The following is a 25,540-nucleotide window of genomic DNA, read 5'->3' on the forward strand; positions in this document are numbered from 1 at the left end:
AGTCCTGGGCCTTGAACTCAGGGCCTGAGCACTGTCCCTGGTTTCTTTTTGCTCAAGGCTAGCACTTGGCCACTTGAGCCACAGGGCCACTTCTGGCTATTTTCTATATATGTGGTGCTGGGGAATCGAACCTAGGGCTTCATGTATATGAGGCACACACTCTTTCCACTAGGCCATAGTCCCAGCCCCAATCAAACAGTTTAAAAAAGAAAATTTTTTTTTCCTGTAGTCACCTAACTTCATCTTCTTAAAAAACAAACAGCGCCCCCCCCCCCCCCAACACCCTTTACCTGTGTGAAGCTGTCTCACATATCTCCTCCCATGGGGTTCCCACTTCTTCATAACCACTGCACACAGCTCACTGCACCAGAGAACACTCTGAAGGAATGATCATTTATTTCTTTAAGTGTATCTGTGACTGACAGAATTCATCTAAGTGTATGACATGAGTTGGAATTTTACTTATCTGGTTCCAAATGGTTATTGAGCTATTCTAACATGATACACAGAAATCATTTTCTTTTCTCTACTAACACAGATTGCCTTTATCATACACTGTGTCTCTACTCAAGTGTTTGTCCTGTAAGAATCTCAGATTCATGGGAATGTCAACTTGTTCAACCACTCTGGAAAGCAGTATGGAGGTTCCTTAGAAGGCTAAACATAGAGCTCCCCTATGACCTAGCAGCCCCACTTTTGGGCATCTACCCAAAGATTACAAGCAAGACCACACTAAAGCCACCAGTACAACAATGTTCATTGCAGCACAATTTGTCATGGCTAAAATATGGAACCAATCCAGATGCCCCGCAGTAGACGACTGGATCAGAAAAATGTGATACATATACACAATGGAATTCTATGCCTCTGTCAGAAAGAATGACATTGCCCCATTGGTAAGGAAATGGAAGGACTTAGAAAAAAATTATACTGAGTGAAGTGAGCCAGACCCAAAGAAACATGGACTCTATGGTTTCCCTCATAGGGAATAATTAGTACATGTTTAGGATATCATAGCAGAAGATCACAGTAGCCCAATAGCTATGCCCTTATGAACACATAAGATGATGCTAAGTAAAATGAACTCCACATTATGGAAACAAGTATTACACCATTGTTGTAATTATTTTCAACATGCCATGTGAAACTGTATCCTTTTTTTTTTTCTTGTATTCCCTTCCTGTGGTTGTACCCCCACTATCACTGTATCTCATCTTAGTACCATGGACATTATATATACATGTATTAGAACTAGGGAAGAGAAGGAGAATACCAAAATTGAGAAACAAAGGATAAAAAGACAAATGATTCCAAAAGCAATACTTACAAAACCGTTTGGTGTAAACCAACTGTACAACTCATGGCGGGGGCGGGGAGGGGGAGAGGGAAAAATAGAGGGGGGTGGGGGAAAATGAGGGAGGAGGTAACAAGTTGAACAAGAAATGTACTCACTGCCTTACATATGAAACTGTAACCCCTCTGTACTTCACTTTGATCGTAAAGGAAAAAAAAGAAAGAAAGAAAGAAAGAAAAAAGAATTTCAGATCCAGCTTATCTGAATTCCCAAATTCATGATTTTGTCTCCAGTATTCCCCAGATCTATGAAGGGCCAGTTCTTCCTTTCATAGCTAGAATTTCATTATTCCTATTCCTCTTTCTTACCAACTCTTCCCCACTCCCTGCCACAAGTATACATACATACACACGTGTGTGTGTGTGTGTGTGTGTGTAGTGTGTCTGTGTGTAGTTAACGTTATCATGACTAACTCTAAAATATAGCTGTAATTCCTATTTTTCTGCTCAAGTCTGCCACCATAGCAATGTCTTTTCTTATCTTATCTTTTCTTGACAGCAACAGCTTCCCTGCTCATATACTCACCAATCCATTGTTGGCTCCTCCTATGTAGTAAATAAAAATAAGGTCATGTCTCCTTCCTATTTTAATTTTCTGATTTCCCTAAATTACATATGTTATATATAAGACCTGTAGGATCTTAGTCCACCTCCACCTCTGCCTTATGATACCTAGGGTCTCTCACAAAAACATTCTAAGTTCTGTCTGAGAATAACAAGCAGCAACATGCCATGGTTCCCAGTAAACATGGTGGGTGGCCTTCAGTGTAAAAGTGGAAAAGCAATAGGTTGTTATCTGTGCACATCTTAGCACACATAGCATGTACTGAGACCAGAGAAAAATGAAGACATCCAGATAATTATGCATGTTGACTTAGCTAAAAACAGAAGACTCACAGGTAAAAGAAGAAATAAACACTCAAAGCTGTGTTAACTATGGCAGGTTCTAGGTACTCTCCAAATTGCGGGGCCTGCACAGATCAATAGCTCACATTAACAGCTGGTTAACTCGGAGTAGAATCTGTGCAAAGATATTTCTTAAGCTGAGTGGGTGATGTAAATATGTTGATAATTCAATATAGGACAGAAGTGGAGGCCTACATGCTAAGAAGAGGGAAAGGGTTTGATTATAAAAACCAGAAGAGGCCACTTGAGGGTTCTGTGCCTAGTAACAAAAGAGAGGACACTGGTCTTTTATAAGGAAGGTGATAAAATTGTGAACAAATGAGCCCTGCTTCACAGCATGTGGAGAAGTGACCCTGGCTGGCATCAGCATGGTACTTAGGCTGGCCCTTTTTTCTTCCCGTGTCAAAAATCTGCTCACAGAACCTCCAGATTTTTGTGTGTCATTTTTTAGATAACATTTGAAGTAGCACCCTGAAGATGTTCTAGTTTTCAACCACTCCCTCACACAGTCCCTGAGAGGTTGTTATTGTGTAGATGAGAAAGCTGAGTGAGGTTCAGAGAGGCTAAGAAGTATGCCTAGTGCCATCTTTCTGCTCCAGTATACTTCCGTGTTTGCATTGGTGTTTGTTAAAGTTATGTTCAAGAGAAGGAATAACTACACAGGGAAATCATAAATCCTATTTTTACCTGGGACTTGAACTCAGGGCCTGGATGCTGTCTCTGGCCTTTTTTTCTCAGGGCTAGTGCTCTATCATTTTGTGCCACGGCTCCACTCCTGCCTTTTTGGTATCTCATTGGAGAGAAGTTTCACAGACTTTCTGGCTCAGGCTGACTTTGAACCATGATCCTTAGATCTCACCCACCTTAGTAGCTAGGATTACAGACGTGAGCCACTGGTGCCTGGCTTTTTTTTTTTTTTTTTTTTTTTTAATACAAGATCACAAAGGAGTCCTATGCTCACCAACTGAAGTGGAAGTGGAAGTGACTTTCTCTAAAAAGTGTTTCCATATTATTCAGTACTTTTGGATTGCTTGCTGCTGTCTAATAGAGAGGGCCATTAGATTATAATACTCACAAAGCAAGCTATACTACTCTTCTCACTTACTGTCTTCATTTTTCGGATTTGCAGAGGGAAGAGGAAGGAATGATTGCTTTGGGAGCCTGGGATACTTAAATTGCCAGAGATAGTTGTCTCCCTTCACTGATGTTTGTATCCTTTATAGGAACTAGGCAGCTGTGATCCCCAAGTTGTGGTTCATTTCTTTTCCATTTTCACTGTTGCTACTACAGTTGGTAAAAATGTGTTGATGTATAAAAGCAAAAAAACCCTTTGCCTTTACAAGAATTACCTTTACCAGATATTTGTAAAGACAGAGGTCCTAGAAATCTTTGGAGTGTATTTAGTAATACAAATTGATTGATATAATTCTATTAGGTAGGCCTAGTATCTATTTTATCCTGGCATAGTGTAGCTTTCTCTACCTTTGATAAAAGGAATGACTGCCCACTGTTGGGCACGATTGGATTACACCTATAATCTTATCTACTCAGGAGACAGATCTGAGAATCAGGAAAGTCCATGAGACAGACTCTCTCTCTCTCTCTTTCTCTCTTTTCTTTGCCAGGCCTAAAGCTTGAACTCAGGGCCTGGACACTGTCCCTGAGCTTCTTTTGCTCAAAGCTAGCACTCTACCATTTGAAACACAATGCCACCTCCGGCTTTTTCTGTTTTTGTGGTACTGAGAGTTTAAATCCATTGCTTCACACATGCTAGGCAAGCACTCTACCCCTAAGCCACATTCCCAGCCCCCCATGAGACTCTTACCTGCAGTTGACCACCTAAAAGCCAGAAGTGGAGCTGTACCTCAAGGTGGTAGGAGTGCTAGCTTTGAACACAAAAGCTCAGGGTTAGTGCTTGAACCTGAGTTCAAGCCCCATGACCAACAATAAATAAATAAATGAGGGAAGGATGGATGGATGGATTTGGCATTTTATGTTTCATGCTTTCAATTCCCAAGTGATTACAACAAAAGAATAACAAAAAAGGAAAAGAAAAAAATCCATATAAAATAGCACCGCCTATACAATAGCTTTTCAAAGATGTTTACTGATACACAGCTTTTTTGGTTTATGTGTTATGTCTGAACATCACATGAGAAGGTGTAGTGTTGACAGATACAGAAGCAGTTCCCATTTGTGTTATGTAGAGCTGACTTGAACAACATTTGGGGAAGAACATTAATTACAGATAAATGATGACCTGGTATATTCCAATACATTATTAGTTGGTTGATTTCTTGGTCAATCCAACAACATTTTTATTTATTTAAATTATTACATATTTTTATTTATTTAAAATATTTAATTTGTACTAAAAAGATAATAGGCCAACATTTTGTTTTGTTTTTGCAAGTTCTGGGGCTTGAACTCAAGGCCTGAGCACTGTTCCTGCTTTCTTTTTGTTCATGGCTAGCACTCTACCACTTGAGCCACAATGCCACTTCTGGCTTTTTCTATATATGTGGTGCTGAGGAATTGAACCCAGGGCTTCATGTATACGAGGCGAGGACTTTTACCATTAGGCTTTGTTTCCAGCCCCAATAGGCTGGCATTTTACAGATGGGAAAGAATTTATGTATCTACCATCATTTATTGCTTTCCCTGGAGGTGAAATCCTCTGTTTTCTGCTCTCTGGACACCCAGACTTCCCCCGAGGGGGTGTGAATCTCTTGCTATTTCAAGGTGAGCCTTGGTTGTTTAGTATAACAGCTATCATACATGCAGGCATGTGCATGGTTCTAGGTGCCTTTCATGTGTTACTAATTACAATAATCTTATTGTGAAATTTAGACACTAAGAGGTAATCTGCCCTGGGACAATGGAAGAGCTGGGATCTGAACCTAAGGAACCTAGGAGGAGCCAGAAGTCACGGCATAACAGTTTTAAGCCTGTATATTGTCTACCGGGTCTCTTCGGCCCTTCTCCCCTGATTTCCCTTTTTAGGTTACTTATACATTGATAGTCCAAGTTTTCATCTCCATCGCTATTTATCTCATCTCATCTCACCTGTGCACTTCCATCCATCTGACATTCATCCTTTCTCTCTTGAGTCGCATACTGCCTCAGATGCAGCATGTCACAGAACAGGACCTATCACCCTCCCACCAAACTAGCAGCCCTGTGACCGCATTAGTGACTGCCATCATTCCTTTGTTCGAGTTACATGCCAAGAGGTCATTTTAGATGGCTTCTTCTGCCTTGTCTCCTTCCTAACTGTCCCAAGTCCTCTACTACCTGGGCCTTGCCTTTTTCTAGTTCATTTCTTCCCCTAATCCTTTCCCAACTACCTCATTCTCTCTTCTTCACAAACACTCCAAGTTTATTCTTAACTTCAAACATGTCTTTGCTGCTCATCTGCCTTAAGTAAACTTCCATTAGAGTAGATCTTTGCATTACTATGTACTTTATATGATAGTCATGTCTCTGTAAGTGAGACCTGAAGGCTTCTTCACAGAGAATCCTTTCCTGATCACAGTGTAACAGAGCTGACCTTACCTTACCTAACTTATCATTTGCTGATATATATATATATATATATATGTATGTATATATATATATATATATTTATTTATTTATTTTTTGCCAGTCCTGGGGCTTGGACTCAGGGCCTGAGCACTGTCCCTGGCTTCTTTTTGCTCAAGGCTACCACTCTGCCACTTGAGCCACAGCGCCACTTCTGGCCGTTTTCTGTATATATGGTGCTGGGGAATTGAACCCAGGGCCTCATGTATAGGAGACAAGCACTCTTTGCCACTAGGCCATATCCCTAGCCCTGCTGATATTTTCTCATTTATTGTTTCACTGATTTGTTATCATTCTGTGTGATGTAAACTCCATAGGATTCTGTTCATACTTGTATAACTTCCCCATCACCATTGCAAGCTATCTCTTAAATACTTTCCAAGTGTAATAGAGAAGCGAATTTTGTATTAGCATACATTAATTGTACAAAGAAGGGTTCATTGCAACATTTATGCATATGTATAAATGTATCCCAAGTTACCTTAGGCTTTCTCTCACTCTCACTTATGCTCTCCTTCTTAAAACTATTTCAACAGGTTCCATTGTTCTGTTTTCGTACATGTGAAGCAGATGACATTTTCATATATGTGAACATACTAATGAACTATATTAATTCCTCTTCACCCATCTTCGCTAATCCAACCCACTTTTCTTGGTCTCCATCCTCTTGACAGAGCCTATTTTATATTCCTATTACTGATTTTTCAGTGTATTAATTGTGTACTAAGGGGTTTTCCTTGGTATTTCAGATGTGCATTTATTATATTTGCTTAGAATGTTTTGATTTTATAGGGATGAATTTGATCACATTACATTTTATGCATCATGTATGGACATATCATAATAGAACTTTATGTACAATTAACATATGTTAATAAAATAAAAAAGTGGAAAAAATAAGCAGAAAAATATCACTTTATAATATGAATTATGCTTTTGGGTACAAGAGAGTAAGTTTTTCAAAGTCCTGAATTTTGCCTTTAATTTTATTTTGCCTTTATTCTTTTATGTGTTACTGAGGCTTTGAACTCAGGGTCTCACTCTTGCAAGGCAGGCTCATTTAATTCTTTGTCTCCAGAAATATAATTTTCCATGTTGTTGATAATTTTCCACTCTTCACCTATATTGGTCATCAAGTGGTCTAACCTTGTATGAGAGCTTAAGGACCTGGATAGTGTTTTATGTTAAGGAAGTCATCTCACCTCTTCAGGAAAGTGAGTTCTAGAATATAGTTGGCCAAAATAATCCTGTATCACTTATTAGCTGAAGTCCAATGTATTCATTGGCTAAGCCCCAGAATTCTGACCCTATAGTTCTATATCAACAAGTACTAGAGGGGACTATTTTGGTCTACAAGTTTTAAGAACAAAGTCTCATAATTGCCATTCACATGAAATAAAACCTATTTCCTGAGCACTGGGGTGGGTCCTGGGGGGTGGGTTCTGAGGGAGGAGTTCGTTTAGGTTTCAAGTAGATCTCCTGGTCTAGTGTGTTTTCTCTTCCTGAATTTATAGTGTAGGTGGAAATCACAACCAAATCCTTCTGATGACACTGTGTCAGACATCTGAGTACCAAATAAGTCCTCAATTTGCTGTTACATGAGAACTGTTTAGCATTGTCTTTTTTGTTTCCTTGCTTGCCTGCTCCCTCCCTCCCTCCTCTCTCTCTCCTTCCTTCCTTCCTTCCTTCCTTCCTTCCTTCCTTCCTTCCTTCCTTCCTTCCTTCCTTCCTTCCTTTCTCTCTTTCTCTCTCTTTCTCTCTCCTCTTTCTCTCTCTTTCTCTTTCTTCTTTCTTTCTTTCTTTCTTTCTTTCTCTCTCTCTTTCTTTCTCTTCTTTCTTTCTTTCCTTTCTTTCTTTCTTTCTTTCTTTCTCTTTCTTTCTTTCTTTCTTTCTTTCTTTCTTTCTTTCTTTCTCTTCTCTCTCTCTCTCTCTCTCTCTCTCTCTTCTTTCTTTCTTTCTTTCTTTCTTTCTTTCTTTCTTTCTTTCTTTCTTTCTTTCTTTCTTTCTTTCTTTCTTTCTTTCTTTCTTTCTTTCTTTCTTTCTTTCTTTCTTTCTTTCTTTCTTTCTGACAGTCTTACATTGTAATCCAGGCTGGCCTCAACCTCTTCTTCCTCTGACTTCTGTTTCCCACATGCTGGATTATAGGTTTTATCAATTGTCCCAGAAGCCCTAAGGAATAGGTGCTATTCCTATCAGCCCCACTTATTTTTTAGAAAGGAAAACTGGGTTTTGAGCAGTTATGTAATAACAGAGGTGTTAGGATGTGACTAGAGCCAATGCCCCCCTGCACCTGCTCAGGAGATAACTCGGGGCAATTGTAATATCTCTGCTGATGGCCCAGGTGTGCTCAAGTTACAGGGGCCAAGGCGTGAGACATCCTGTACAGGTGGGATGCCATGTCCTCAGACATAATGTCTGCTTAGCGTCTCTGGGTTGAGAACTTACCAAGACCATGGGGGTGTCATGGAGAACCTTACCTCCAAATGTCTCAAGTACCCTAGGCTTCCTGCTTTTCCTGAGGAAATGGATTCATTTAATCACGTAAGTGGTGAGGTTGAGTGGACTTGGTGTGGGTCAGTTTTGAGATGGTCTAAGCGACCTTCCAGTTAAAGACCTTCCAATTAAAGGTTCCTCTAGTGGTCAGTTAATGAGCACTTTTCCTTTTTCCCCCACAAACACTTTCTTTCATTCACTTACCTGAATACAGAATCCTCTGCTTTTCTACCTCATGGGTTGGTGTGTCACAGAATTGCTTGCTTATTTACATTTGCTGTTTTTGTTTTTTAAACGCATGCATTTTGCTTTGCAAAGCTTTGTGGCATCGTTCTGAGTGTGAAATGAGATAGTGCTGAATGCCCTGGCGATTCCTGCGGCCAGTCCTGTGACTTCTCTGTTCTGTTGGCTGCAGGTGACAAGAAGTACATCATGGGGCCCAAACTCTCCACTCTGGATGCCACTGTCTTTGGACACTTGGCGCAGGCCATGTGGACCTTGCCAGGACAAGGCCTGAACGGCTGATTAAAGGTGAGCCTACCAACCTCTTCAAGTTTCAAGAGATGCTGGGGAAGGTAGAATTCTAGGCCAATGCTTTGAGCTTGGCTGTGCTTTAAAAGAAACATGAGGCTGTGGCTCTGGGATCAGGCTCTGCTTGCTACTTATACAGTGGGACCTAATACCTGTGGCTGAACTAGTCCTTGGATTCTACCTAGTAAATGCCTGTGTTTTGCTGGTCTTTTTTTTCTTTTTTGCCAGTCCTGGGCCTTGGACTCAGGCCTGAGCACTGTCCCTGGCTTCCTTTTGCTCAAGGCTAGCACTCTGCCACTTGAGCCACAGCGCCACTTCTGGCCATTTTCTGTATATGTGGTGCTGGGGAATCAAACCCAGGGCTTCATGTATACGAGGTGAGTACTCTTGCCACTAGGCCATATCCCCAGCCTGCTGGTCTTCTTTATAGTGCTTTAGGCAGCAATGGGAGATCATTTTCTGGTGTAGTCAGTACTGTGGCAAGCAGCTAGGTAAGGCCTAACCTGAACTGGTGTTAGGTATTTTCAACATAGGCATACGTATGTTTGGATTCAATATTTGAATTCAAAGCATTCCTTACTCTTATTCCAGAGGAGATCACATACTGAGAGGCAGAACTGGGAAGTGCAAGATTGTGCAAGAATGAGGAACATGTCAACAAATGCTGAGTCTGATGCTATGGAAAACTTTATTATCAATGCTATGATGTGCAAAGAAAAAGAATTTTGGTATCTTTGGCTATAAGGGCTATAAGAATTATAGTTCTTTTTAGTAGGAAGGAGTTTGAACTCAGGGCCTGAAACTTGCTTGGTTTACTTGCTTTGCTGGTGCCTTACCACGTAAGCCACACCTCCAGCCCAGTTTTTGCTGATTAACTGGGGAATGAAGTCTTGTGGGTTTTCTTTTTTTGTGTGTGAATAAGTTATTCCTTTATTTTTCATAAGAGAAAAATTACAAGTAGTAACTTGCCTTTGCAAGAGACATTAAACAATATTGGAATAAAAAGCTATCCATCTCACAGAGACAGAAGCCTCAGAAAGACTATTATACAGCTTATAAACAAAGAATTATTAAATAAATCCAAGAATAATATACTTCGCTTTTGGTGGTACCACGGTTTGAACTCAGGGCCTTGTGCTTGCTCAGTTAGCACTCTTCCACTTGAGCCATGCCTCCAGCATTTTTTTTTTTTTTGCTTATTAACTGGAGATTGAGTTTTGAGGATTTTCCTGCCCAAGCTGTTCTTGAATTACAATCCTTTAGATCTCAGCCTCTGGAGCAAGGATTACAGGTATGAGACACCAGTGCCCAGAGAATATGTTTACCTAAATCAAAAATGACCATATGAGGGGGAAAAAAAAGATCATATAGAACCCATCAAGTGGTTTATGAAGGAAAAAAAGGAGTATCTGGAAATCCACATACTGAGTATTCTTTATTAAAATCAAGGAGGCTCAACTCTTGTTTCTTTTTTTTTTTGCCAGTCCTGGGCCTTGGACTCAGGGCCTGAGCACTGTCCCTGGCTTCTTCCCGCTCAATGCTAGCACTCTGCCACTTGAGCCACAGCGCCGCTTCTGGCCGTTTTCTGTATATGTGGTGCTGGGGAATCGAACCTAGGGCCTCGTGTATCCGAGGCAGGCACTCTTGCCACTAGGCTATACCCCCAGCCCTCTTGTTTCTTTTTTTAAGGACCTATGGATATAACTGTGTTTTCCTAACCATTTCGTTAGTAATACTCAGTCTTGTAAGTCTGGTTCCATAGTAATCTATAATGTAACTAGTTCCATCTGAAGGTCCAACAATCTGCATTGAAATAAGAATAAAATCAATTAGGCTCCCAATTCCACAAAATCCTACAGTGCAAAACTTTAATAAACCCAAAGCAGGGTATCCAAGATAAAATCGATCTGCTCCCAACCATCCAAGAAAAAGAGACAATGCAACTGCCACTTTGTATGAATAGCCATTTACATTTCGGCATGATATGGGCCTGAGAAAACCAACTTCATTTCCAGTAAAATGTGTTTCATTGCCTCTTAAATCCTTACAAGTTATGCTGGGTGCTGGAAAACACTGGACATGAGCTGTGTAGTTTGTACAGTTAACTGGTTCTTGCGTAGCATTGTTTATTTGGGGATCCTTACAAATATATTGTCCCACTTTGAGGTCCTCGCATTTAAACGTCTCCTCTTCCCCGGGCGGCGGCCCAAGGTCCCGCGGTGACAGTCAGGAGCCACAGGAGCCCCAGCAGGCTGGCGGCGATGCCCAGGAGGCCACCATGTTGGGACCCAAGGCGTCCCGCACGCTTCCCCTTGTGGGTTTTCTACCAGATTGGCTTCCTTTGCCACACTTTCTCAGACTGAGATCCACTAGATCTCAGCCTCCTGAATAGGTAGAATTGCAGACATAATAGTTTACTATTCAGCAGTTCTTAAAATATGTGTATCTCTGTGTAGATATGGATATAGATATGACATATTACCACATATTACTTTATTTTTTATTTTTGGCCAGTCCTGAGGACTAGACTCAGGGCCTGAGCACTGTCCCTGGCTTCCTTTTGCTCAAGGCTAGCACTCTACCACTTGAGCCACAGCGCCCCTTCTGGCCGTTTTCTGTATATGTGGTGCTGGGGAATCGAACCCAGGGCTTCATGTATAGGAGGCAAGCACTCTTGCCACTAGGCCATATTCCCAGCCCCGACATATTACTTTTTTACCATAGAAAATTCAGAAAAGCTAAAGAAGTTTTAAATGAATAAAAATAATTATCCACAGAGCACTACTGTTAGTATGATGCTATGTATTCTCATTAGTTATCCAGTGTGAGTGTATATATACTTTTACAAATTGAGACAGTTATAACCTGCAGATTTTTTTTTTGTGCCAGTCCTGGGGTTTGGACTCAGGGCCTGAGCCCTGTCCCTGGCTTCTTTTTGCTCAAGGCTAGCGCTCTACCACTTGAGCCACAGTGCCACTTTTGTTTTTTTCTGTTTATGTGGTGCTCGGGAATTGAACCCAGGGCTTCATGTATGAGAGGCAAGCACTCTTGCCACTAGGCCATATTCCCAGCCCCAGATTTTTGTTTTGGTCAGATTTGGGGCTTGAACTCTGGGCCTGGGCACTATCTCTGAGCTCTTTAGTTCAAGGATAGTGCTCTATCACTTTGATCCACAGTGCTACTTCCAGTTTTCTGGTGGTTAATTGGAGGTAAGCGTCTCACGGACTTTCCTGCCAGGGTTGGCTTTGAACTGTGATCCTCAGATCCCAGCCTGGCCAGTTATTTATTTATTTATTTATTTATTTATTTATTTTTGGCCAGTCCTGGGCCTTGGACTCAGGGCCTGAGCACTGTCCCTGGCTTCTTCCCGCTCAAGGCTAGCACTCTGCCACTTGAGCCACCGCGCCGCTTCTGGCCGTTTTCTGTATATGTGGTGCTGGGGAATCAAACCTAGGGCCTCGTGTATCCCAGGCAGGCACTCTTGCCACTAGGCTATATCCCCAGCCCTGGTTTTTGTTTTTTTTTTTTAAGTTCCTGTATTCTGACTTTTTTCTTGGTCAATAAATTTTCTTCAAGAATACATTATAGGGGCTGGGAATATGGCCTAGTGGCAAGAGTGCTTGCCTCCTACACATGGAGCTCTCAGTTTGATTCCCCAGCACCACATATATGGAAAACGGCCAGAAGGGGCGCTGTGGCTCAGGTGGCAGAGTGCTAGCCTTGAGCGGGAAGAAGCCAGGGATGGTGCTCAGGCCCTGAGTCCAAGGCCCAGGACTGGCCAAAAAAACAAAAAAAAAGGAATACGTTATAGTAGTTAAATAATATCCTTCCTTATTGCTGTATTGTGATCAATCTTTTTCTGGACTTGAGAGTTGCTTAAAATAATGATTGCTAATATTCTGTAGTAGAAATTATTGTCAGTGTATGTTTCTGCTATCTAATTATTCCCTAAGGCTAAACCCTAGTGAGACTCTTACTGTCTCCAAGGGAGAAGCTCGTGGAGTGGCTTCCATTCTCACCAGTAATGTCTGAAACTTCTCTAAGTTCTTTGGTTAGGGCCAATTTTATTTATTTTGATATTTTCCCATAAGATCTCAAGCGTTATTATCTGTAACCATCACATTCTCCTTGCAGCGTTCAAGTACACTAAGGACTGCCCCATGTCCTCTGTGCCTGTGTGGCCTGTGTGTAGGTATAGCCAGCACCTAGTACAGGTTTGGGGCAGTGAAGTTCTGAGTTCACATCTATAGAGCACAATGGTATGTTTGGGCCCAGCTGATTAGTGACTCAGGACTATCAGGTAGGCAAGGGGTGTGGCTGCTTCTCCCTCCAGACTTGCATCTGTAGCAGCTGGGGGAAACTCAGCAGTGGAGGGCATTTCCATTTGAGATACTCTAAGAGATGGCTCTTTATTCTATCTAGGATTGTCTGCTGATACATATCCTCCCAACATGTCTGAGTATCTCTTAGTTGCCTCCTCTCTTCCTTTCTCTTTCTCTCTTCCTTGCTTCTTCCCCTTCCCCTCTCTCCCTCTCTGCCAGCCTTTTTGTGTTGATCCATGTTCAGTGGGTCAGCTGATGGAGAATCTAGGCACAAGTGCAGGAAGACCACACTAGATATATACCACCAGAAGGTGGAGCCATATTCCAATATTCCCCTTGTTTAGCTCTTTTCAGTGACAGGATTTAAGGAGGGGTTTTGGGGCTCCCAGCCCAAGCTCATCAAGGCAATTGTTCTCCACTGTGTGGTAGAATTTATCTTTTTTTCATTGCTTCTCAGGGCTGAGTCCTATCCTCTCACAAATCTTCATACCCCATGAAAAAAAAATATGGAGACATTGCTCGTGAAATACAGAGAAATGGGCCAGGCCATGCTTTCATCAGTATAGAGCAGAGTTAGGGAGAAAGACATGAGGATGGATATATTGTTGCACAATGAAGTGGTATTTATGTCATGACCAGACAGTTCTTTTAGAATAAAGGTAAACAAGCAGGCCTGAAGAATGAGAAGCTATAGTGAAGGAATGACAACAAAATGTTTTCTGTATTTATCTTGGATCCCTCAGTTCTGAAGTGCTTTCTGGTTGCTTTTTTATGTTTTTATGCAGATTGTATAGACAGACTATTAATTTTCTAAAAGGACAAGACTTTATTTTCTATCGTAGATAAATAAAACAGAGGTCGTTATGGACGACTACTAATGGAGTAGTCTAGTATTAACTAGTAGTGCAACTACTAATGGAGGAACAACCCAAATGACCTGTGATGGAGGAATGGGAACAAACAAAATTTAGCAACATTTTAACAAAGTATCACCATGAATGTAGTAAGAAATTCAAAGATTATCATGATGGATTGCTGAATGGACAAAGCAAGATAGGAAAGAGACTGTATTGTAAATCCTACTTAGCAAGTGTAATTGTATTTGACAATGTAAACTTCTGGAGGAATTTAATAAAAGAATGTTAGTATGGAGAATGGGATTTTAGGTAATTTTTTTGGTTGTCTGTATTATATGTATGTGTGTGTGTGTGTGTGTGTGTGTGTGTGTGTGTGTGTGTGTAATAAAACATGGTTTACCTAGGTGGAAAATGCATTTTTATGACTTACAACTTATCCAAAGGGCCATGCGCTGGTGACTTACACGTATAATCCTAGTAGTCTGGGATGAGAGCAGAAAGATCTCGATTTGAGGCCAGCCCAGAAAAGTCTATGAGACTCTATCTCTAGGTGAAGGGAAGGAGGCAGCAAAATCCATGGCTGGAGGTATGGCTCAAGTGGTAGAGTTCAGCTTAATTATGAGGCCCTGAGTTTAAACCCCAGTATTGCCAACAAAAGTGTAATATATATATAAATACATATTTATCTGAAGAATATTCTTAGTGTACAGTGTTGCAGTTGTTGCTAGATTTTGTATTTGTAAGCAATGCTGCCATCTGATGGAGAAAAAGCAAAAACTCACTCTTGCTTGGAATTGGGAAAAGGCAACTATCGCGTCACATTTAGATAAATATCTAGACAATGCTAGTGACTTCACAAAGGTGTTTGACTCCTATAAAAAAAAGAAGCAGTCCAATGGTTTACTAGATTGCTACCTAATTGTGGGTATAGATGTTTAATTTCAAAATTAAAAGATTAAAAATATATCAATTTAACTGAATGTTTTGTACGCTCTGTGGGCAGTAAAGCAAATTCTTAGTCATTTATTTTATGCATTATTCAGAGCTCAGTGTTCATCCTAACACATTTTTTCCCCAGCTACTCAGCATAGGACCCAGACTGTAAAAGCACAGAAATTGGTGGGATGATGACTTTTGGCCTACCCTGACAGTTAATTTTTTTTTTTTTTTGCCAGCTAGTCCTGGAGCTTGAACTCAGGGCTTGGGCACTGTCCCTGAGCTTCTATTGCTCAAGGCTAACATTTTACCACTTGAGCCACAGCATCCCTTCTGGCTTTTTTTGTGTGTGTATGGTACTGAGGAACTGAACCCAGGGCTTCATGTGTGTAGGCAAGCACTCTACCACTAAGCCACATTCCCAGCCCTGACAGTTCATTTTTATTGCATATAAATGAATCTACAGCTGGGCGATGGTGGCTTACCCCTGTAATCCTAGGCTGAGCTCTGCAGAATCAAATTGAAGCAAGGCTGGGTAGAGAAGTTCTCTGAGTTCCAACTTTAGTTAATGAGCAAAAAGCTGGAATGAAGATGTGGCTCAAATAGTAGGATATCAGCTATGAGTAAGCAAGCCATGTAAGAGCATGAGAACCTGAGTTCTAACCCTGGTTCTGAAAAAATAAAAAAAAACCTACCACATCCAGCTTTTTGGTTGAGATGAGGCCTTACTAATGCTTTCTAGGCTGGCCTCAAACTGTCATCCTTCCAATGTCCACCTTCTGAGTTGCTGGGATACAGGTGTGTACTTACATACCCACCCTGGAAAACAGTTATGTACTCCAGCTTATTACCTACCATATTTCTCAGCCCCAATGGCTCAATATCTTGCTTGAAATACCATGAAATAGCAACAGAAATTGATTTCTCATAGTTTTGGAGTCTGGGCTGGTGAGGATCAGGATGTGGCAGATTGGGTATCTGGTAAAGGCCTGATTTCTGGTTCATAGACAGTGAATGAGGAAGTGAAGGCACGGCTCAAGTGGTAGAGCACCAGTCTCGAGTGAAAAGGCTCCACAAGGGAGTTAGGGCTATGGCTTCAAGCCCCAGTACTGTCACACACACACACACACACACACACACACACACACACACACATCACTATTGACAGTGACAGTGACAGTGACACGGTGGAGGGTCCAGGTAGGTCTCCCGAAACTGCCAGGAGGCCTCTGCCCTCAAACCCAATCACTTCAGCAGGCCAATGCCCTCACCTCTGAGGTTAGTTGGCTCCCTGTGCATGTAGGGAGGACATGAGCATTCTGACAGTCATACTATTAGCTCTGGGGCTTCATGCACTAACTTCACTGTCCCTCCCACACCACAGGGGAGCTGATCAACCTGGCCATGTACTGTGAGAGGATAAGGAGGAAATTCTGGCCAGAGTGGCACCATGATGATGACAACACCATCTACGAATCGGAAGAGAGCAGCGAAGGCAGCAAAACCCACACGCCGCTGCTGGACTTCAGCCTTTACTCAAGGACAGAGACCTTTGAAGACGAGGGGGCCGAGAACAGCTTCTCCAGAACCCCAGACACGGATTTCACGGGACACTCCCTCTTTGATTCTGACGTGGACATGGACGACTACACAGACCACGAACAATGCAAGTGATGGCTGCCCGGTGGCCCTCTCCTTTCTCGGCTGCCATACCCCGGGTTGGCCATTCCTCAGATTGTAATCCATGCAGCCTGGCAGGAGGGCTCCGTGCTTGGCCCAGTTTTCACATGCTAACTGGACGCCTTAGTTCTTTTTGTTTTTGTACCAACAAAACACAGAACCATTCAGATGGCTGCATTAAAAACAAACAGGCAAAAAAAGAAAAAAAATCCCTAAACTAAAACAAAACCAGAAAAACTCAAAAGTCAGCATGGTTCCTGAAATCCATTTTTGTTTTCATTAGAAAACTAATACGGTGTGGTAGAGCAGGTAAATGAGCAGGTTGTTGACTGCTGGTGTTTCTGTTGATTTTCTCCCACCAAGGGTTCAGTGGTGAGGTGGATTTTTGAATCACTTTCCGTCAACTGGGATTTGAAGTCAGGAGAGATGTCATCCGACAAAATGTAGAGATTCCTGTGGTTTGGTGGCTGCTTGTCCTCTTGGTATGTAACGGTATGTTGCAATGTAAGTCCAGTCAAATCCATAAGTAGTTAATGGACACCTGTAGTTCAAAGCACTGAGCGAGGTGCTATCAGTATCAGTTTGACTATACCCTGCCAGTGACTAGCTGTGTGATTATGGGCCAGGCCTTTAACTATTGTGTGCCTCATTTCTCCCACCTGTAAAGTGGGGTGACACTACTCTCCACCTACCTACCTCACAGGGGTGTTGTGGGGAATCACACAGTGACAACCAGAAAGCCCCAGGAACTTCTGGGAAGTGGTGGACTTGAATGCATTTTATTCCTTATTGTACTCCATCCCTGTGAAGCTCTGAGGAAAAAGGGGGTCCCTCATCCAGCCACCAGCCACCACAGCCACTTGCAAATACAAACCTACCATTAGGATTCTGATGTCATTCCTTTCATGATCTGCCTTGAGTGTGAATTACTTGCTGTTTTTATTGAAAGATCCTTGGAAAGTGTGTTCACAAATCGCCCACGGCTACAAATGGTCTGAAGTTCTACCTTGTGTCTACGGAAAAGTTTCTAACATTGTCTGAACTCACACTGGAATGAATGTTCTTGGTTGACTCCGGGGCATTAAGTTGATCACATTTAATTTATTTAGAATAAAGCTCAGGAATATAGTAGGTTCCTAGAGGCAAAGGGAAAAGCATGTGATTTTTCTAGGCCCAAGATTGCCAATTTAATGTCTATTTTTCCTCCAAACTAGCCTTGAAAAGATGTATTACGAAGAGAAAGGGAACTATGTTTCTTCAATCAAAGCACTCTGTACAGTGACAGACATGCAGTTTTATGAATACAGTCTTTCTGATATTTCCCACCATTGCCCAACAAGAGCAGGGCAGGACTGATGCCAACTCGTAACGTTTCTTAAGGATATCCACCTCTTCCTGTTCCTTGCTCTCTCTCCACAGAGCACATGAACAGTTGGGTTACCTGTATTTACAGGATCACTCCTGTAAAAGGTCTTTGTTGACTGGGAACATTGTCCAGGGCCATAGCATGTGCGTGCGGATCCCTTGGGAAGGCTGTCATCACCCTTTACAACTGCAAACAAAGCTCTTTGCTTCTTACTGTCCCAGTGAGAAGTACTCAGTTTGGGGTTAAAGAGGTGTTTTTTTTGTAAAAGAAGCTTCTGAGAAACTTGCAGAGTTTACTTTTTTTTGGGGGGGGGGGAAGGCCTTCTTTATAAATATAGTTTTGGCACAGAATCTCAAACGAATGCTGTGGATTCATGAAGGGGTAAAGGAGAGAGAATTTTTGAAACTGTTTGCCAATTAAGCAATTTCAGGGTTTACAGAAGTGGGAATAAATGCTAAGGTAACCATAGAAATTCTCATTCTGCTGAAAATTTGGTTGTATTTTATTAAGAATATTCTAGTTGCGGGGGCCGTTGGGTGCTTGATGAGAATGTGGTGGAAATGACAGGCATCAATAAGCCTCATTTGGGGCTCAGCATCATTGGGGAGGACTGTTCTAAGGGCAGCCTGGCAGTCCTGTGTAGCCAGGAAAACCTGGCCTGGATGTGTGAATATAAGGAACAGATCATCTGTAGACCACAAAATTGAGCGGCAACCTCTTCACCTTCAGCTGGAAAGAAATGTTCAAAATTTTGCTTAGAAACAATTTATTCTTTTTTTTTCTGATTATTTGCTGTAGGAAGGATTAAGGCTAATTACATAGATTGATATATAATTTGTATTATGCATTGCTTGAGGGCTAACTGTAGAGAAGTTGATGTTTTAGAGTTATGCTGTGGAACGACTCATTTTATTGAGGCCCATCTCACAGGAGTGGGAATGGACACCCTGGAGATCGGGGTAGATAACCTAGCACTTAGCATTTTGTACTTATAGGCTTCAATTGGAACCTGAGAGTATGCATCAGTTTTATTTTCCCAGAATGAGTTAGACAAACAAAATGACCAAAACAAAATCACCATAGTATTAGTCTTTATGAGGAGGGCTTTAGTTTTCATGTAATTTCCCCCTCCTTCTCTCCCTTCTTTCTCTCTTCCTTTTTCTCTCTTTCTTGCTTCTCTTCCTTACCCCTTTCCCCTTCCCTTCCCTTTTCATGTTTGCTTTTGAAAACACAGTCTAACCCTGAGTTTCATTTCACCTTGAACTCACTCTTCTCCTATCTCAGTCTCCAGCATACCTAGATGCAGTGTGCATTATTTTTGAGCTACCCAGGTTTGAAGGGTTCTCCAATCTGAACAAAAGGTGCTACTTTTCTTTTCTTTTCTTTTTATTACCATAAATGATTTGTACAAAGGGGTTTCATTGTGATATTTCCATACATATATGTAATGTACTTGATCAATATATGCCACCTATTACTCTTGCCGATCCCCTCTTCCTTTCTTCAAAACAATTTTTAACTGGTTTCATTGCTCTGTTTTCATACACGTGTATAAAATACTTCAAACTTCTCTCCTTTTACCCAACTTCTTCCCGCTCTTTTTTTCTTCATCCTAAGCAGTCTCTGTTTTGCACACGTTTTAATTTTTAGCTCTAGATTCTGCACATGAGAGAGAACTGGTGATACTCTCCTTTTTCAGTCTGACTTCTTTCACTGAACTTGATGATTTCCAGTTCCATCCACTTCCTACAAAAAACATAATTTTATTCTTTATGGTCAAACAGTTGTATGTATGTATACACACATCTATCTATCTATCTATCTATCTATCTATCTATCTATCTATCTATCTACATTTTTTCTATCTAATCATTGTTTGGTGGGTATTTCGGCTGATCCCATAGTTTGGCTCTTAGGAATAGTACTTCAATGAGTATGGATGTTCAAGTCTTTCTGTTGCATCTTGACTTGCCTTTCTTTGGATTTAGGCTCCGGAGTGGTATAGCAAGATTATACAGGAGTTGCAGTTTTAGTCTGTTGCTTCCATACTGATTTCCATAATCATTACAGTAGTTTGCATTCCCATTAACAGTGCATGAGGATTCCTTTTCCCACCACAATCTCCCCAACATTTGTTGTTGTTTTCTTGATGTTGGCCACTCTAGGGTGAGATATAATCTCATTGTTTTTTGATTTACATTTCACAGGTGCTACTTATAAGAAAAAAAGAAGAAATCAAGAAACATTCTGGTGACCTGGCTTACTTGTTCAAGTTCTGTGTTTTTCTTTTTGTTACTGGAAAGTAATTTAAGGAATCATGTTCTGTTATGTTAGCACAAATGCTATTGATTGCACAGAAGACTTATTGACCATCTGTTCTTTTAAAAAATATCCTCCTGGGGCTGGGGATATGGCCTAGTGGCAAGAGAACTTGCCTCCCATACATGAAGCCCTAGGTTCAATTCCCCAGCACCACGTATACAGAAAACGGCCAGAAGGGGCGCTGTGGCTCAAGTGGCAGAGTGCTAGCCTTGAGCAAAAAGAAGCCAGGGACAGTGCTCAGGCCCTGAGTCCATGCCCCAGGACTGGCCAAAAAAAAAAAAAAAAAAAAAAAAAAATCCTCCTGTATCTGCATCCCACTGTTACTCATCAGGATTAATGAGCAGCAGTTGTAAGTTCTGGTACTTATCAGGACAGATATAAGGATAAGTATACATTTATGCAGAAATTGACACTTATCAAACTTTGCCATAATTTGTTACATAATTCTTTGTGCATTCCAAGGCCATAGCTACCAGAAGACTGACTCTATAGACTTTGAACAATCTGGTCATCCACCACTACTGCAGACTTGTCTTTAAGTGAGGCCTGCCATGTACACAGGTATAAGGACAAGCTTTTGTGAGGCAGATGGAACTTAGGAAAGGAAATGATAAAGATTTTAATTTATCATGTTGGTCTTGCCTAGATATGTTCCAGAGAAAGCACAGAATCATAGAAATGCATAGCTGGTTAAGCTCTAGGCACACCCCCTGAGGTTGATGACATATCTGCATGTATTCAACAGACAGAATCCAGCACAGAGATTATTCCCCTTGCTTTAGGGTTTGTTGTTGTTGTTTTTTACCTAGCCTGGTTTTCTATGCTTCTGAGAATTCACATAACTAGCACATTCCCATGCTCTGAAGAGTGTGTGCTTACCATTCTCCTTCACTCTCATCTCTTCTGTCTGGTTGGCTTTGTCCAGGCCAATTCCAGAGGTAACAGTGGCAACAAATTTTGACAGCTTTTCTTCAATATCCTGTGAGCAGCACTGCTGGACTCTGTGAATAAGAGCAAGATAGATTTCCACATCACCAACTCCTCATTCTTTCTTCTTGCTGATTTGTGGACCTTTACTCCGTTTGGACAAGGGCTGAATATTGGGTATGGTGTGGACTACAGACAGGCATGTGCTCTAATTCCAGGACAGCCTCTTTTGCTTTAACTCCTGTGATAAACTTCTCTCTCTCTCTCTCTCTCTCTCTCTCTCTCCATGATTGGTCACTTCTCTGATCCATTCCATCCATCACAACTGGAATAGGTCTGCAAGACACTCTCTGGCTCTTATGGGCTGTCCCCTTGCCTCTGGGTGAGGGTTACTCCTTAGGGCTTGGTGTTCCATTTTATTCTCTTGTCTCCCATGGTGCCCCCACTTGAGCCTCCAGTGCTTCAGCTTGATCTTCTTGCCACCATAGGAACATGCTGCATGTGTCTCACCTCTGTGCCTCTGCTCATGCCAGCCCTCTTCTGAAGTGCCTGACTGTCCTCCCCACTGGCACAAATTATACCCATCTCTTAAGGCCCAACTTCATCAGTTCCGCATGAGGAATTCCCGGCTCATTATAATCTCCCCTCCCTCCAAAAACAAAGCACAAAGCATTTTCTTCCCTGAAGAAAGGTTTTCTCTGAAAGTGGGCCATGCACTATAAAGTAGTGTGTGTGTGTGTGTGTGTGTGTGTGTGTGTGTGTGTGTGAGAGAGAGAGAGAGAGAGAGAGAGAGAGGCCACTGATAATCTAATGGGAGTCCTATCCTTATTTCCAGAAAAATACATATATGCAAATATCTAAAATTTTACATATAAATTTAGATTTGAAAACCTGAAATTGCTCGTGGATTCCTCAGGGGGTCCCGAGACTCCAGCTGAAGAGGTGTTGTTTTAAAGAGTCTTCAACTGCTCCTGTTGTTGGTGTTTATTCATGTCTTTAACACATCCAGTCAGGAGAGAAAATGGATCTGAGATACACAAGCAAAAATAGTCTCTATTGTTATCTTCCAGGAGAATGTGTTTGGGAGCAGGGAAGAAAGAGTAGCTGTCTTATATTATCTGAAAAATCGCTTTGTTTGGACAAGTTTGGAATTTTGAAAATGAAGAAGTTTTGTTTTGTTGTCACCATTATTGACCCAAAAGGTGGTTTTTGAAAATGAGTCCTCATCAAATTACCTTCATTTCAACCTGACACCCACCACTTCTGCATGAGTGGACCAATGAATGTGGGCTGATGGTAGAAAGAACAGGCTGGATTTCCTCTTCAAGAAGAGGATCTGTACAATCAGGTTTTCCTGTGTTTATTTATTCTTCCATAGAATGACTGTTGTGTTTGTTTTCAATAAAAAGACAGTGACTTTTGTTATATCTCCCCCACCCCACCCTCTTTTTTAAAAACAGTGAAGATTTTTTTTTTTTGTTTTTTGTTTTGGTGTTCTTGACTCTGACTTAGGATCTCTAGTCTCTTTTTCATGTGGTACTATTTGAGTCAGAAAAGAACTGATTTTCATCAGTAGGGTAGTCCCAGTTTGGGTGCTAAGCTCTACAAGCCAGTGTTTAACAGGCCCAGAAACAAAACCAAAACCAAAACAGTACAAATCCTGTGTGTGATTGTGAAGTATCTGACTTTCATTTGCAGCTGAATGAGTTTGAGAGTTCAAGGTGGCCAGGATGAAGGCGCCTCTTGCCTGCAAGCTGGTTTCCTCAATTGGATTCTTTGCTAGAAGCAATTCCAGTAATTCCACTTCCTCCTTCCCCCCCCTCCTCCTTCGTCATTCTCATTATTATTAACATTGTTATTATTTTCGTCCTTAACTTTCAAGAATATTTAGAAAATATTTACATTTCCTAAATCTTTAAGATAAAGTTGATGGACCTTTTGGCTTTTTGGCTTTTCCCCTTAGCAGTGGTTCTAGAAAGTACTGAAAGATAGCTTAAAAGGAAAGGACCAAGCTGCCTTAGAGTTGATGGTATAACCTCTTTGACCATCTTGGCTCTTCCTCAGGCAGGTAACTTGTTCTAGATCCAGGTACTGGAGAACTCATGTTGCCAGCTAGACCATAACAAACCAGGGAGCTCAGATGTTATGAGGACCGTTGTGCCAAAATGTCTAATTTATTGACAATTAAAGGAGCCATTGCAATAATGAAGCACCTAACTTAGGAATGTGGTCAAGCCAGCCCCAAACTCCTGATCATTTCAGCAGGAAAGTTATGTAAAGTGAAAGATTAATGGCATTCTGTATACAAACAATCTCAGCAATGAATTTGATAGCCATCTTGCATTACCCAATCACTATTGTTCCTTAATACAGCTATAAGTATTTTGAAAGAATCTACTAACTGTAGAGGAACACCTGCATACTTATTGTAATTGGTAAATTTTTATAAAATGTAGTGTTGCTAAGTGAGACTCCTTTACCTCCCACCCTCTATCACCAACGATTATTGTTTCTTTGTTTTTATTTTGTGGCTACAGAGTATAGTACTTTTCATTTATTTTTAATTTTTTTTTCATTAGCACTCTAAAAAAAACACCTCATGGTTTTCCTTTAAAATAGGATTAAGCTGGGCATCAGTGGCACCTGCCTGTAACCCTAGCTACTCAGCAGGCTGCGACCTGAGAATTGTAGTTCAAAGCCAGAGAGGGTAAGAAAATCCATGAGACTTATCCCTAGCTAACTACTAAAAAGCCAGAAGTAGAGCTGTGGCTCACGTGGTAGAGCACAAACTTTGAGCAAAAGCAGCTCTGAGACAAGGCCCAGGACCTGGTCTAAAATGCTCCCTTTTAGTAGATATTTAGCGCCGAAGTGTTCTTTCACATTTCCTTTGTATACCCTTGGCCTTGGAGGTTTGTTAACCAAGTCCAATGTTTGTAGTTTTATCTTTAGTTATATTTGATTTTTTTTCTTTTGGTCAGAGATTTGACTGAAGACAATGTTCACACATTTCAGGAGGTCTCTGCTTCATTAGGGTTGATTCCTGTCAAACAGTTTTATGTCCAGCAATAAGCCTCGGACGGTCAGATCTTCCTTTCCGAGTTAACTGCATCATATCAAATATCTGACAAACTCAAACATTGACGTGGGCGATGATTTCTCAGGGTCCTGATTGGGCAAATGAGGCCCCGAGTCCCTTGTGTAGGAGTTAGAACTTCCCCGAATGGGAGGAGAGAAGGAAGTAGCAACCGACAGCCATGTGGTATGATTGTGTTGGAGATGTGTTATGCACATGGAAAGATGTCATCGTGTTGTTTTCATCCTAACTTCTATGCACCTGCTCTTCTGAAGCCAAGCCTGGGAAACTACAGAGAAACTTGAAGAGGAGGTGGGGAAGGAGGACTTGGCCCCAATACACTTCTCCTTGGATGTTTGAACTCTGAGTCATTTACTTTCCATTTTCTAAATAAGTACTTTTTTCTTTGTAGAAAGGATTTTACATGTTTTGAGACACTCAAATTATCCCTCTTTAGGCAGTGGACTTATTCACTTTACTAGTAAGACATCCTGTGCATAGCCCTCAGTGTTTTTGTTTGTCATATACACATATGTATATATGTATACACTGCTGTGTATGTATATACTGCTCTAATGAGAGGTAATATACATTAAAAACCATAGCAAGAGCTGGGCACCTGTGGCTCATGCTTGTAATCCTAGCTACAAAGGAGGCTGAGATCTGAGGACTGTGGTTTGAAGACAGCTCAGGCAGAAAATTCTGCAAGGGTCTTATCTTCAATTCTTCCCATACACAAAAACCAGAAGTGAAGTTATGGTGTAAGTGGTAGAGTGTTAGCCTTGAACAAGAAAGCTAAGAGTCAGGGCCCAGGCCCTGGAGTTCTAACCCCAGTACTAGCACACACACACAAAATAGCAGATATAGACCTTTGAGAAGTCTATTTTCTGACACTCAGTAGGCTTTAAGGAATGGGGTGAGCGATTTTAGAGGTAGGTAGCTCTTGGGAGGCTATAGTTGAATAGAACGGTGTCTATGATGTGTGGCAAAGTAGACATGAAGTTGGCATGGACCCAGGGTTTGATGTCAAGGTATTTATTGATTTTATTTAACTGGTACCTAGGTGAAGGTGCAGTCAGGTGCCACTTTTTATAATTGTTCCTTAAGATTCTGGTTTGGGGACCACTTGATCTAGAATGCCTTGAAAAATCCTAAAAGAGTTTACAATACACCTATTTACAAAAAATAAGGA

At 41.3% G+C, this 25,540-nt stretch overlaps 2 protein-coding genes across 2 annotated transcripts in view; one reads left to right on the top strand and one right to left on the bottom strand.

Annotated features, from left to right (window-relative positions):
* Faxc (failed axon connections homolog, metaxin like GST domain containing) overlaps positions 1-16,776 on the top strand; it is a 46,837-nt gene extending 30,061 nt beyond the window's left edge. The window contains 3 exon segments of the mRNA XM_048353790.1: positions 8,750-8,839; positions 8,842-8,865; positions 16,365-16,776. Of these exon segments, the coding sequence (XP_048209747.1) occupies positions 8,750-8,839; positions 8,842-8,865; positions 16,365-16,654 (404 nt within the window). The 3' untranslated portion in view covers positions 16,655-16,776.
* On the bottom strand, positions 10,558-12,878 carry LOC125357759 (TM2 domain-containing protein 1-like). Its single transcript, XM_048354686.1, is given in 3 exon segments — positions 10,558-11,062; positions 11,064-11,188; positions 12,843-12,878. Coding segments are annotated over 3 exon segments (666 nt in total).
* Positions 16,777-25,540: the final 8,764 nt, after the last annotated feature.

Source organism: Perognathus longimembris, chromosome 9 (assembly GCF_023159225.1).
Source record: "Perognathus longimembris pacificus isolate PPM17 chromosome 9, ASM2315922v1, whole genome shotgun sequence".
Taxonomy (NCBI): domain Eukaryota; kingdom Metazoa; phylum Chordata; class Mammalia; order Rodentia; family Heteromyidae; genus Perognathus; species Perognathus longimembris.